The sequence below is a fragment of the Salvia hispanica genome, chromosome 2, assembly GCF_023119035.1.
Source record: "Salvia hispanica cultivar TCC Black 2014 chromosome 2, UniMelb_Shisp_WGS_1.0, whole genome shotgun sequence".
Classification (NCBI taxonomy): domain Eukaryota; kingdom Viridiplantae; phylum Streptophyta; class Magnoliopsida; order Lamiales; family Lamiaceae; genus Salvia; species Salvia hispanica.
The window spans coordinates 33,555,393-33,569,822 of record NC_062966.1 but is presented as its reverse complement, the minus strand read 5'-3'; the positions used below and the strand labels follow the sequence as shown (position 1 = coordinate 33,569,822).

General features: G+C 33.7%; 2 protein-coding genes across 3 annotated transcripts; one reads left to right on the top strand and one right to left on the bottom strand.

Moving 5' to 3' along the window:
* Positions 1-5,658: 5,658 nt before the first annotated feature.
* Positions 5,659-9,072, bottom strand: LOC125205733 (L-ascorbate oxidase homolog). Of its 2 annotated transcripts, none has more exons than XM_048104821.1 (9): positions 8,694-9,072; positions 8,420-8,577; positions 8,229-8,338; positions 7,718-7,988; positions 7,311-7,407; positions 6,886-7,231; positions 6,430-6,795; positions 6,265-6,343; positions 5,659-6,180 (listed from the first exon to the last, which is right to left on the bottom strand). In XM_048104821.1, exons 1-9 carry the CDS (start codon positions 8,911-8,913, stop codon positions 5,974-5,976), a joined length of 1,854 nt encoding a protein of 617 aa, XP_047960778.1. In that variant the 5' UTR covers positions 8,914-9,072; the 3' UTR covers positions 5,659-5,973. The 2 variants fall into 2 exon arrangements, with proteins under 2 accessions (XP_047960778.1, XP_047960779.1); XM_048104822.1 differs by having other exon boundaries at positions 8,728-9,072.
* Positions 9,073-13,213: 4,141 nt separating this feature from the next.
* Positions 13,214-14,375, top strand: LOC125207567 (reticulon-like protein B13). The gene is made up of 4 exons (XM_048106965.1): positions 13,214-13,436; positions 13,503-13,689; positions 13,775-13,986; positions 14,080-14,375. The coding sequence occupies exons 1-4, from the start codon at positions 13,280-13,282 to the stop codon at positions 14,262-14,264; spliced, it is 741 nt and encodes a 246-aa protein (XP_047962922.1). The 5' UTR covers positions 13,214-13,279; the 3' UTR covers positions 14,265-14,375.
* Positions 14,376-14,430: the final 55 nt, after the last annotated feature.

The window sequence follows — 14,430 nt, the reverse complement described above, 5'->3', positions numbered from 1 at the left end:
TCTGTTGCGGTATTTGCTTATTCATTGGTGGCATTATTCTATAGTACTGCGTGGCGCCAACGAATCCTCGCTAGAGTTTGCACTAGCTACAACAATTTGGTCACATCTTGGATTATAAGTTAGGTTTTTTAGTTACTTAGATGATCAAGAATTTTTGAACCTTTTTTGTTCTTTATTGGCATGTAAAATGATGTTTTTTTTTTTGTTATGTATTAATGAACTCGTATGATCTGCATCATTAGGTGGAGTTGGTTGCTAAATGCTAGCCTACTATTTGCATGTTTCATGCAATTACTAAACTACTCCCTTCATCCACCATTAAGTTTTTCGGGTTTTCTTTTCTCGAGTATTAGTACAATGTGGGGTCTGCTACCAAAAATGGTAAAAGTGAAAGGTGAAAATTTTTTAGGGACGGTCGAAATTAGAAATAAATGATAAATTTTCAGGGACGGGGAGAGTACTATTTTTTCTACCAAATTTCTACTTACATTTCTTAAAATCTAAGATGATGAGTCAACTTATGTCACTTACTCGTGGACGAACATAAAATTACATAGTGGGTGGATTTGCAATATATGTCAAATACAATAGAAAAGTTGTAAATTGATGACTTGTGTGGTGTGTATAGATTTAGGACTTTAATTGAGGGGATAGAGATTAAGGATTTGGGTACATAGACATAGTAAGAAGGGTAGTTATTTTGTGATGATGATTGGAGAGTACATTATGTCTTTTAAGAATTGTAGTGAAAATTAATGTTTGGAGTTGTAGAAGAAACTAGATTCGTCGGTGGAGTAAGGTAAGGATATATGAAGGTGGTGTGAAAGCGAGAAGCGCGCAGCCGAGGACGGATCTTGGTAATTAAGGATTTAAGTAGGTTTTGTAAACATGATTTATTAAAATACTCTGCAGTAATTAAAATGAGTTAAATACAACAATGAGAGAGAGAGAGCAGTAATTAAAGAATAGTTTTGGTTTAAGAAATGCAAGTAGCCAAGACAATGGGAGGTTATATTTATTAATGTGGATGAAGAAGTCCAATGCCTCTCCCCTTCATCGGTATGTGGGGGAGTTTTGGCGCCAGATTATCATGTTAATCGAAAAAGATCTCCTTCAACTTTTTCTCCCATCACAAGTCTTTATTGTTCTTTTAATCCTGTCAAGAGTTCTTTGTTTTGCTTGGGGGTAATGGTTCTAAAATTATATAATTTGATCACTAATATCAATATATCATAAACTTATGTTTTGCAAGGAATTTTCAACCGGTTTGATTTTTTTTATTGTATTTGATAGACAAACTGGTCAATATAACGGGCTGTCACTACAAAAATCTCGCGCAATAGTAACGGAAATTAGCAGCGGATTTCACAATATGACTTTTACAACCAAATTTGAGTTCTTGGGAAGTAGTACCAAATTTAAGCAACAGATTGTGATTTTATAAATCAATAGCTTATTTTTCTTTAATTGCCTTTATGAAATTAATTTACTATGTTAAGAGGGGATAGTACAATGCATTTTTTCTCTGTATTTGTCTTACAAGGTCGCCGCCGTGTACAATTTACACATTTTCGATGAAGTAATAAATAATTTCATTTTGCAATACTACTACTACTAATAATGATAGTACTATATTATTTTATTATTTAAGTTTACTTAATTGAGTTTACCTAATTTAATATATATTCTCGATGTGGAAAATATTCACCATATAATCCAATTTTGAGTCTTAAATCTTAATAGTTGACACATATTCACAATTTATTTTAATGAGTATATTATATTAAAGAATGGCATTGTTTATTTATTATATAAAGGAGAAAATATATGGAAACGTTGAATGAGTGCATATATATGAAGCTCTATACAACATGAAATACTACTACATAGGATAATTCAATTATGACTATTGATAATTCATTTGGATTTACATTATTCGGATGGTAAATTTAAATTTATTTGGATCGAATTTTGGCCTTCCATATTTTAAAAGTTTTATTGGAGCTAAATACTTTTTGTAATGCATTAAATTCGTCTATTAGAAAATTAAATTATTAATTATGTACTAAATTCCCAGATTCGTGAAAGTTGAATTTGTATGTGGTGTAAGAAAAAGTTTGCAACTTAATCAACACTTTTTGGTCGACCAAGCAGTGTGCATTAAGCAAATCCATATGCTTAGACTTGGAATGACAACTATACCCTCCATAATACATTAAGAAAGATAATCCTACGTATGTAATGTAAGTAAATAGCTTTGAGTTCCACTAGGAATAGGCTAGCCACAGGTCAGCCACTCTCTCTCTGCCAGGTTATCAACACTAAAATTCCACCTGCCACATCATCATTTTACTCAAATAGGTTAGCCTAAGGCCAGCCACAGGCTAGCCGCAATAAAAATAATTCAAAAACAACTACATTTACCGAATTAAACACAAAATACGAAATTAAATTTATGACACATATACGAGAAAAATTCGTTAATTTTATTTAAATAACAAAAAGTACATTAACTAAAAATCAAAAAAATTACATAATAAAAAAAAATTCGGGCTTCCACACACGAGCCACCGCTCCACTCTACTCCTCACTAATTTATTAAAAAATGTTAATGTTAGTATGCCTTGAATCCGTTATAGTTTGCCGCTAGCCGAACGGGGGTCAGCGAGTCAGGGGGTCAAGGGGTGCGACGCCCCCTTGCCAGGGGGTCCTGGGGGGCGGAGAGGCCCCCGGCCCGACGCTATGATATGTTTCTGTTTTAGGTCTTAATTTTGTATTGGGTCTAGCCCGTCGTCTGTGTGCCTATTTAAAAATTACATAATTAAAAAAAAATTCATAAAAAAAAACACATTAAAATGTAATAAAAAAATACATTAAAAAAATTAAAAAATAGCGCTCGCCGATCGCTCGTCGATCGGCACGCCACAATGGCGGCCAGTACTCGCAAATCGGCGTGCACTCGCATATTCTCTCGCCGATTTTGTGCTGGCCGATTCCAATAGTTCGGCTAGCCGACCGGCTAGCGACGCGAGTCGACTAGCCGAAGGGCTAGCCGCTATTAGAGATGCTCTTAGTGTTCGTTTTAAGGTCGAATGATTCGAATAGTATATTCATGGGGTGATTTGATCATTTTGATCAAACAAATAAATGCAAGCTCGCATATGATATCATGATAATGACTTGGTTAGTAAGTATTTGAGTAGGGCGTAAATAGAAAAGTATTTTATGGAGAGCTTATATATATAATTGTCATCTAATGGAAAATTTTAAATTATTTATACATTGGCCCTCATCAAATTATAAAATAGTAATAAATAATGTATTTATACATGAAATGATCACATATGCACCTGTAATAGGAATGTTAACCCAATAATATCTACCTCGGCACTCCTCTCATGCAACTCCTCCTGTGTCGGCCTCGTCTGGGACTCTTGCTAGGCCTGCAATCCAGTGGCGTAGCCACGTTGGAACAAGGGGATACAACTATACCCCTAAATTATAATACTAATACCATGTATTGAGATATATTTATTAAAAGGCTTTTTTGGCCAAGTGGTTGTGATCCCCATTTTCAAAGCATAGATTCTGAGTTTGAACCTTCTCGATTGCCTTAACTCATTCCTTTTTGTTTTGATTTCTATACCTTTTTTTTCTCAATTCTTTTAATCTAACAATTAAAGTTTCTGTATCATTTTAATTTCAAATCTTTTTCTATTTTGTTTTGTTAATACAATTTATTTACTTTTTTCATGTTTTATTTTATTTAAACAACTGAAAGTTCCATAGCCTTTTATTTCTATAAAATAATTGGATTTACTTTTTCTTTGTTAGTTTTTTTCAAACAATTAAAAGAATAGATGTACTTTTTTTATTTGCTAAAACAATAGAAATGATAAGTTAATATAGTTTTTGATCAAATTCTCAACTAATTACTTATAAACTATTTTATCAATGGTGTAGCAATTATATTCATATCTATATGAAATATTTATAACTAATAAAATATCTATATTTTTTATTTTCTAAAATAATAGATACTTTGCTTAAATTATTTATTTTCACAAGGTTCACCTCTAAAAACTAGTATTGTTACAAGTGATTAAAATTTTACTCAAATATTTTATGTCCAAAAAATTTATTTCTGACTATATAATTTTTTGTTTAGTCGTTATATTCGCGTCTATACAAGACATTTGTATTTAAGACAAGAGTAAAGGCCAAATATGGTCCCTAACATATGGCCGTTTTATCAATTTGGTCCTTAACATTATCATTTTGATTATTTGGTCCCTTACAAATAAACTCGGGTCCGAATCGGTCCTCATTTAACAGAACCGTCAAAAAATAGCTGGTGATTGCAATTTGACTATATTAAATTACTAATGATAATTAATTATACTTAATTATAATTCTTAATTCCTATTAAATTACAAATTATTTATTTCATTTTGCAACTGATACTATCCATTTTCCAATTTTGCTAATAGGAAAAGAATTATAATTAGGTATAATTAATTATCATTAGTAATTTAATATATTCAAATTGCGGTCATCGTCTATTTTTTGACAGTTTTGTTAAGTGAGGACATATTCGGGTCCGAGTTTATTTGTGAGGGACCAAATAATTAAAAAGATAATGTTAAGGACCAAATTGATAAAACGGTCATATGTTAGGGACCACATTTGGCCTTTACTCTTAAGACAATGAAAAAGATTGTTCAGATATTTTTTCGTACCCCGAATCCAAAATCCTGGATACGCCACTCCTGGAACCTACCATTACTCCTCCCCCATTCCGTTTATCTTCGTCTCAACATCTAAATTCATTTTACTGCGAAAAGGTACATTTAAAAACTTTAAAAAATAGTAAATCAGTTCAACTGATTAGCCGTTTGCCCCAAATCGATCGATTTTTCTAATTCTTTGTGTACCATTTTTATAGTGATTTTTATCTCCGACTGGACTAGACAGCACGCAAATTATAAATTATAGATTTTTTTTCCTAAATTTTAAATTACTCATTAAAAGGAAATAGAAATTGAGATTGAATTCCACTCCTTTACAAGGCAATGTCTCTAACTTTATTCCTTTCACCAAATTTGACATCTCAAAAGATGTTGTCATTCCTATCCAAAAAAATAGATAAGGATCAAAAGCTTAAAAGCTCCTAGGATCATTCTAGGTAACCAATAAGTAAATGCTCATTATTTTGCAGTCTAATTTTATTTCATGTGACATATATGTCCATGTTTTAGCTGGACTTCCCCGATTATGAAATGATTTAGACTGGACTATCGCGAAAAATTGGCGAAGCAATACATATATGCAAAATACCTAAAATTTGCCTAAGCACAAAAAGGCCTAAAATTATCAGTTTTTCCTCTTAATTATCAATAACTTAACATACATTCTAAACAACACTTTTTAATCCAATCATATTACAGTAATATTATTGTAGTAAATTACTTAAATTCTTTGTACATTCTCTTATGAATATATATTGATAAATTATTTCAATAAATATGCGTATAGATAATTAAAATAATAAAGCAAGCGTATAAAATATTTCTCGAAAATATTCTTTTTGGAGTAAGATTCAAGTAAAGCCATTAAAGGAAACACTTCTCCAGACAATATCTTTTTGAAAATTTTAAATAAAAAAGAAATAACAATAATCAGATTAAATTGATAATATAGCCTTTGGCGTTTCGATTCAAAACACCACCATTTACACTCAATATGGGTATAGCAACATGATCTTACCCAGAACACTAAAGTCCATTAAGCAAAACCCAATAAACCAACTGCCACTACAAGTTCCTCCAAACTATCATAAATAGTTAAATGCTACTATGTCTGAATATACATATGTAAGGAGATAATCTGTTTGTGGAATACTAGCAGCCAACCTCTCATGACCTGAAAACTCAACAAATACTCTTAAAAACCTTCAAGCCAGGAAAAAAAAACTTAAGGAATTCTTCGTCCCACGGCTTTGCCACAGAGCAGAGCGTTGTTGGGTATGTTATACTCGTTGGCAAGATTCTGTGTTGGGTTGTAAACCCGGAGGTACAGCTGCTGTCCGAGGTATTGCCTTCCCCACATCGCGGACCTCAAGTTCCACATGCCTTGGTTGTCCAATGATACCAATATTGCTGTCCAAGAGAGCGGATATACCTGAGAAAAGAGTTCAACCATTGTTATATATATGATGAAACATTAGTAGAGATGATTGCAATGTCATTGATTTGATAATGTTACCTGAGTCGTGTGTCGGGTCAAAGCATCGACAAGATTATAGGTCTTCCTGCTTGCTTGTGTCCACTGTCCATCCCCGAATCTGTTTTGATGAGCAAAAGCATGAGTTAGAGGGATGGGAACTTATAACTCGTTGTATGATTGGAAAGCGTATATGTTTTGGCCTACCCGACAACCCAGAAGTCATAGCCATCAAGATGCCATGACTGGATGGCGTTCTCGTTGTTTTGGAAGATGACTTCAATGAAGTCGTGGTGGTTAGTTCCCAAAACAGAGGTGCGTAAGCTAGCTCCATTCCCGGATGGAGAGCTCTGGATGGAGTTGATGCTGAAAACACCGGGGATGTTGAAGTAATCTGCGAGCTTCAAGGGGGTGTCTGCGTTGACGTAAGAGACGTCATTGACAGCGTATCTCTGCTTGCCATTGATGATTGGGGCAGTGTTGGCAAGGATAATCGTTCTTGTTGGTGTTATTGTTCCGTAGTGGAAAGAGCCCTGTGGGTTGGGCCTTGCTGCATTTGAGGTAAGATTCCACCTGAAACAGAAGCATATTAAGTTCATTTGTTCCTCATGAAGAATATCTAATGGTTCTTGTATAACGAACTTTCTTTCGATCAATTATTACCTGTAAGAGCGAGCTTGATCAACAGACCATCCGACCTCATTGGTTGGACCAGCTGGGACAGGGCCGGAAACTGGAGCCCCAGAGTTCGCGTAGTGCAAGACGCCAGCTGCAGTGAGGACCGTTTGTGTGAACCTCGTTGATGCAACAATGTAGTAGTCTTTAGGGGCTTGATCCAAAGTGACGAGGACGGTTACAGATTGACCAACATGAATATCAAGAGAATCATAGATATTCTGAAGGACATGAGACCCTTCAACCTCAACAAGCTTCATCTTATGCCCTTGGATTCTGAAATTGAACGACGTGGACAATCCAATATTCGAGATCCTAAACATGTATGTTTTCCCTGTAAACAAGATTTGCTGTCAGCAAATACACTTCTCAATGAAAAAGCACAACATAAGAATGGTTAGATCGTAAACTACCTTGATCACCACTGAAGGACGGTCGACCCTGGCCATTAATGAGGATTCCATCAGGGAAGGGCAAGGCCTTTCCTGAATCCAGTATTTGCTGCAATACCTGCAAACACATTCAATCGAATTCAATCAACAGATCTACCTATTTCACCAAATGTAAGCAAGAAAGTTTAACAACTAATATTAAGATCTCATTTTAGCATGAATGCATACACCATTTTCATCTATAAAAGCCAGGCTTCAATGTGCAAAGCACATTTAGCCATCCAGTTATATTTCAGATATTACAAGAGTCCAATTCTCTTCAAATCAAAACTAATCAGTAGAGCAATATGACTAAGAAATGTAAGTTTTAGTGATCAAAAGCAATCTCATAACTGTGATATCTAAGTAGGATTGTGGTGAAGGCATACCCTGTGACTGGTCTTGTACCAATCACCAATGAGAAGGCTATAATCTCCAGCTGGCCTCGCATATGGAACTGCAATCACTGATCTCGCATACACATTAAGCGCTCCAAAACCTCCAGCAGCTCTGTGCATCAGAGTCGAAGGGAAGTAGGTGTAGCTACCAATTTGATCCTTGGTTTGGAACTTATACGTATAGTTCGACTTAGGAGGGATGGGACAGTTGGTTCCCAACACTCCATCTTGCCAAGAGTTCTTCCTCTGTTTAATCCCATTCCTATCCCATACAACACACAACTTTCAGGCCTCACTTCAAGACATGATAAGGGCACAAAATCAAGGAGATCAACAAGAGCTCAAATCTCATAACCAGATAGGCATGTGACAAAATGATATGTGATAATATATTCAAGAACTACTAAACTACAAGAAAGTGAAACGCAGATCAAGTGATAAGGCCACAAACGAGAAAATAAGTGAGCATAAACAGATATGGAACATGAAGAATGTGACTTGCCATGTCAAGAGGAAAGGCTGGTCCAACTTGTTGATAACGTTGAGGATAATGTTGTCATTGGTCACAGTATCAAGAGTAGGACCAGGAAATTGACCATTTATCAAGATAACCTGCAAACCACCCAACTCTCTCAGAAAACTGCACATCTCTCTATCTTTCTCAAGAAAACAGAGACATGAAACATAGCTAACCTGTTGAGAAATGCCAAGTGGAGAAGCAGCTCCATAAGTAACAGTCCAAGTGTAATACTTGTAAGCATCCTCTCCTCTCACCGCAGCGAAACTCCAAAATGAGAAAACCGCAAGCAAACACAGCAAAACTGCTCGCCCCATTTCACCAAATTTACAATCTGCACCGAAAAAGAAACCCCAACAGCATAAAAATCAAATCTTGAAAAGCTAAAATGCTGACAAAGGCCAGAAAAGAGCAGATCTGAAGTAGGATTGAACCAAAGAACAAACATACGGATAAAATGCAGGGAAATTGGATACGCACGCACCTGGTTAGAGCGATTAAACAAGTGCGGGAAATGGAAAGAATAAAAGAATGTGAGTGAATATTTGTTTGGGTAAAGAAACGCAGCAGTATTGGGGATTATATAAAAAATGATTAGGTAATTCAGAAAATTAAAAGGGAAAAGAGGGAAGGTGGAAGAGGAGCGGGCATGGCTGTCTCCCAATTGCATTGCCAACTCATGGGTATATGCTATAATTCACGCGTTTCCGCGTTATTATGAATGCATGCTTCATTATTTTCATTGCCAATTTGTTTACACAACAATACTAATTGTGGAGTTGGTTTGTTATTGTTTAACCGTCGAAATGAAGAACAAAAGTAGAGTGGTTGGAGGTTGAATTAGCCGAGAATCTCGCCGCCACCGCTGGTTTTATTTGGAAACCCCTTTTCTTTATAATAATGGATAACTTACATTAGATTGGAAAACACAATGGGATATAAATCATCAATATACTAGTGGAATTATTCAAATTAATTTAAATACAGTATATAAATAGAGTATCGTTTCATTAAGGAAATAAAAGTTTTTCCTTTTCTGAAATAGGAATTTAAAAATGTTCAATTTTCAACCAAGAATTGATTAATACTTCAATTATTTGAAATTATGAAAATGGTCAAAATTACCTAAATTATGTATTTGCGGGAAATTATGTAACTTGACATCGTATTCGTTTAACACACATTTATAGTTAGTATGTTTTATTTTATATATTAATTTTAATTATAATACATTAAAAATTATTATTGACATTTTTAAATATATAGTTAGTTTATCACTAGATATTTTATACTATATCGTTATGATATCTATGCAATAGAATACATATAATTCTACAGCCATACTACTACTTTTAAAGTAATTACACTAATATGGAAGAAATCACTTTCAAAATGTCGGACAAGTGAATTGCTGAATTATAATCTATAGATCTTATTTCATGCTATATACCCGAGAATTAAAAAAAAAACTACTATCAATTTAAAGTTTAAAACTTGTTTGGCTTTTAATCATAAATAATTGCCCTCACTGTTTGATTACATGATTATCAATGCAAACAAAGTGACAAACCTAGCTATATAAGGTTTATATTTTTCTCGAGAAAGGCAATAATTGTAATATAATTAATCAAGGGTGTATGACTAAAAATAATTTACCCTGGAGAATTCCCAGTACAAGAGCCATAAATAATGAAGAAAGGACTAGTATTAAATTCAGCAAGCTGAACCAACTTGCAATCAATTCAAAATTTTAATTATATCAAGAGCTCACTTTTTAGTCATACTGTAAATTGCCTAACGTCAAAATAACATTAAATCTCAGTCCCAAAATTTGAATGTGTAAGAAAATAATATATAGTGGATCTAGCTAGGGTTTTGTCTCAGGAGATGAGATATATATGAAAGTCGGCAGCTACCAACCTTCAATTATTTTAAGTCACGTACAGAGATAAACTCATTGTTTATATTTCAGTAATTCATTTATTATTATTTGCTGAAGTTAGCAGGCATTAATTTATGTGGGACTGAAAAACTGATTTGAATGTCAGCATACACATGCATCACATAGATAAATCCACAACACTAAATTGTGGTAATCCTCTGCCTTCAAATTTCAAGTTTTATCACTATTTTTTCCTTTCATCAACTTTGGCTTTTTTCTGCTTTATCTTTTTCTTTGGTCCATACACATCTTTTTGACAATGGAATTGCCGAATTCCAAACAAAAGAGAGATAGACTGAGAAAGAGAGAAATGTGTTGAATATTCATGTCCATTTAAATTTTGAGTTCTCATATTTTACTAGAACCATATATGCTTTGGATCATTTTATTGATTTTTCTTGATTTTGGTCTCATGCTCATATGTGCATTTTGATTTTTGAGCATTGTTAACTCGGACATGTTTGGTGCCTTTATTTTCACATGTCATGATTTGTTGATATTTCTTCACCATTAAGCTCTCTCTTTTTTTCTTTTTTCTTTTTATCTAACTTGGAAAGGTAGGGGGCACTATTTTCCTTCTCAAGAGTGAATATTTCTCAAGAGACTTTAAGATAGACCGACCCTAACCCACTAGATCTTGTAATTGTGATTTCCTTATATTTTAGGTTCGTTTTTTTCTCTTTTTTGTATTTACGATCTTTTTTATAACTAATAAACTAAGATGAAAGAAGTAAAATGAACTAAGGGCAAAACTATATTGATCTAAGAAATACAGTAGGTAGAACCATTAATTAATGACATCAATAACTTTATGATTATATGACCTTATTTTCAAATGGTACTAGTACTAATAGACTCCAATGATGAATGTCCTAGCTGTGAGTAATGAGTGAAAATTATTATGCGTTTAACTTATATTAGCATGTACTTAGTATAATACATTAAGGTTTGTTCGGTTTTCTGAATAAAATAAAATGAGGATATAATTTAGTTAAGTTGTAAGATTATTTTAATTAGAAGGGATTGGCTGACACTATTATCATATAGTTATCCATTTAAAATTGAGTTGTGAGATTCAATCTCGTGAACTAAATACACTACATAGTAAATCACGAGTTATAATTTTGCACCGGACAACTTCTAATTACATTATAGGCGGACATTATTTTCTTATACCTAATTCGCAGGGACATTTGAAGATAATTAATTATATAAAATACGCAACTTTGGAATATAGATGAATCACAAATCTGTTGGATTATGAGAAACAATAGGGGAAATAATAGAGGAAATTGACTAGAAAATTCTTTATTGATTGTCACCCATGTGAGTTGTTATTATGACCATCAATTTGTCACAAGAGAAACCAAAAGCCTTAGATAAATTATAAATATATATGATGCTGAGCGGTGCTGCTGATGATAATTCATTATTTATTTTGATTTTATTTGGTTAATTTGATTCTAGTATACGCATCCCCCTTAATTTTAGGTCAATTATCGAATGTGGGCGCCGCACTATTTCCATATTTAGGCAGTAACCTTTATTTCTTTTTTATTTCATGTGTCCCTCTAAAAATTACAAGAATAAAGTATTAGTTGACAACTATGACAATAGCAATTATTGCCAATAATAACAAATTAACATAGATTGAAGTGATATTAAGAATATTTACGAAGCAAAGTCTTAACAAAAACAATTCACTACCATATTCGTCCCATATAGCTGTATTAATAATTCATAAAAAAAATCCTCACATACATTATTTATTAATTCCACCTACTTTTTATGTGTTGCAATTAGTAAACTGGTTTACAATAAAATTAGAATTACAAAATTTTCACTGAATATAAAAAAATGTACTAACTGCATAATTAAAATAAATGAATAATTATATACTTAAAACAAAAAAATTACATAATTGAAATAAATAAATAAGTAACATGTAGACATCTTTAACTGGAATGTTACACGCCATAACCAAAGTCAATTCCATTCTTATTAAATTTATAATTATATATATTAACATATTTTTTATTTTCTACCTAAAGAAAAAGTTATTCGAATGTATAACATACGTTATATCCTCCAAAAAGTATTTACTGGTTATCCAAATTAAAGGAGTTGATAGTATAGGGACTTCAACATTATACATGCGATACTTTAATCCTTTAATCATTAAGTAGGGACATTAAATAAACTCTTAGCTTGCACGTTAAATAACGCCTACATATATTATGATGTATAATTGCATGGTAACGCGACTACTGCCACAGAAATATATATTAACTCAAGTAAAACAAAAAGAGTTTTTTGGTATACATTTAAATAAGCAAAGCTCAAATAACGTTCACATTGCGTAACTTTTTTTGGTTAAATTGCTTTTAAGAGATGAAATATTCTTTTAAAGCGTTCAGAAAAGAATGAGCAATTTACATTTCTGAAAACTCCTGTTTATAATTGGACTGAACGTATATTACCTACTGATGTTGGGCCATCATCGTTGTGTATAATTGGTATGGGTCAGGATTTAAGAATTTTCGATTTTTCAATGTGGACCATATGTTATATGTACATATGTGAATGGGCTCTCGGGTGGAGTAATTGATTATTTGAATAATATAGTTTGGTTTATATTTTAAAAAAATAGTTTGCCGATTAGATTAGGCTTTTTTTTTGTTAAATATATGGACCAAGTCACCAAACCAATGAGAATCATAAATTGTATTCCACTGATAACATGAATTAGTATTATTATTTAAGTATTTTTCAAGTGAAAATAATTGAAATGTACGCGTCTTTGTTATCAATTCTTACTATTTTTAAAGTGAAAACTAAAGAAAAGATTGATGATAAATGGTGCACGGAATGAGTGGGTATCATCTTAAAGAGTCACTAGTTTTATATATATTTGATGAGTGTCAAAACATGGATAGAAATACTTGCATGGCATTCACGTGGCCTCTTTTCAGCACTGCACGTGTGAAATTTCCTTCATTTACATCTCCAAAACTTTCAGACTTATTAGCATACGATTTTATTCTCCATCTTTTACAAATTACAAGTTTACAACCATATACCTTTTCGATCGATCATGTCTGAATTAAAAGCGGAATCTCCGACCTCACCACCACCAAAATCAGAGCAAGAAACATCGGAATCTCCGACCTCGCCGCCACCAAAAGCAGAGCAAGAAACATCGGAATATCCTACCTCTCCGCCACCATCAATTCAGCTCCATAGCAACTCAGGTACCCCTGTCTCTATCGCATACAAATTAAGGCACAGAGGGTTTAACAAAGTCCTTAAAACTACAGATATACTAAGCGAGATAGTGTTATGGAGAAGGAAGCAGCTGAACGTTGGAATTCTGGTAGCAGCAACGGCGACATGGATAGTGATGGATGTTTACCACTACAGTTTCATCACTCTCCTCTCTTGGGTGGCCATCGCCCTCCTCTCCTGTTTGTTCTTCTGGGGAAGCATCCACCGCTTCTTGAAAAAGTACAATCTCACCATTTTTCTTCTCTTTAATTAATTACTTCTATGTCTTTTTTCAATATACTAAGCAAGTCTTCTCTCTTTGTAGAGAGGCGCCTGACTTGTCGGAGCTTGAGATCAGCGAGGAGACGGCGAAGGCGCACGCCGGGTTGCTGAGGCGGCGGGCGGAGGACGGAATCCGGTTGATGTTTCATATCGGCAGTGAGAGAGAATGGTTTGTGTTTGTTGGAGCTGTCGTCTCTCTCTATTTGCTCTCGCTGGCTGCAAAACACTTGGATTTTGTTACACTTTGCTTTATAGGTGTGTTTTACAATCAATTACTACTACATTTAACAAGTGGCGATCATCATTCATCAAAGGTTGAATTACTACTAAATTATAAATATGTTGTAGGGATTTGGGGGGCGATGACGGTGCCGGTGGTTTATGTGAAGAACGAGCAGAAGATACGAGAATTTGAAGGGAGTGCGATGATGACATGGCAAAGGATGAATGTGATGTTTGAGGAGAAGTTTCATATTGTGAAAACCAAAATAGCAGGGAAACAGAAAGAGGTTAAGGAAAAGAAGACTAAGTAGGTTGTTGATTTTGTAATTCTATGTTCCATATAGAACACCTCCATTTGTTGTTCAAGATATAAAATGTTGCGAGGACTTTGTCGTAAAAAAAAAGCTGCGAATTTCATGATTTATGCCAACTGCAATCGCAGGGGAAAAACTACTACTCTATGAATGCATTTATTTA

Excerpts from the sequence above, each read along its gene's own strand:
- LOC125205733 (XM_048104821.1), bottom strand. The coding sequence starts at position 8,913 with ATGCAATTGGGAGACAGCCATGCCCGCTCCTCTTCCACCTTCCCTCTT. Across the intron at positions 7,232-7,310 it reads GTCCTTCAGTGGTGATCAAG|GGAAAACATACATGTTTAGG; the intron begins GTAGTTTACGAT and ends TCTTGTTTACAG. Across the intron at positions 6,344-6,429 it reads TATGACTTCTGGGTTGTCGG|ATTCGGGGATGGACAGTGGA; the intron begins GTAGGCCAAAAC and ends TCATCAAAACAG.
- LOC125207567 (XM_048106965.1), top strand. The coding sequence starts at position 13,280 with ATGTCTGAATTAAAAGCGGAATCTCCGACCTCACCACCACCAAAATCA. Across the intron at positions 13,437-13,502 it reads TCAGCTCCATAGCAACTCAG|ATATACTAAGCGAGATAGTG; the intron begins GTACCCCTGTCT and ends TTAAAACTACAG. Across the intron at positions 13,690-13,774 it reads ATCCACCGCTTCTTGAAAAA|AGAGGCGCCTGACTTGTCGG; the intron begins GTACAATCTCAC and ends CTCTCTTTGTAG.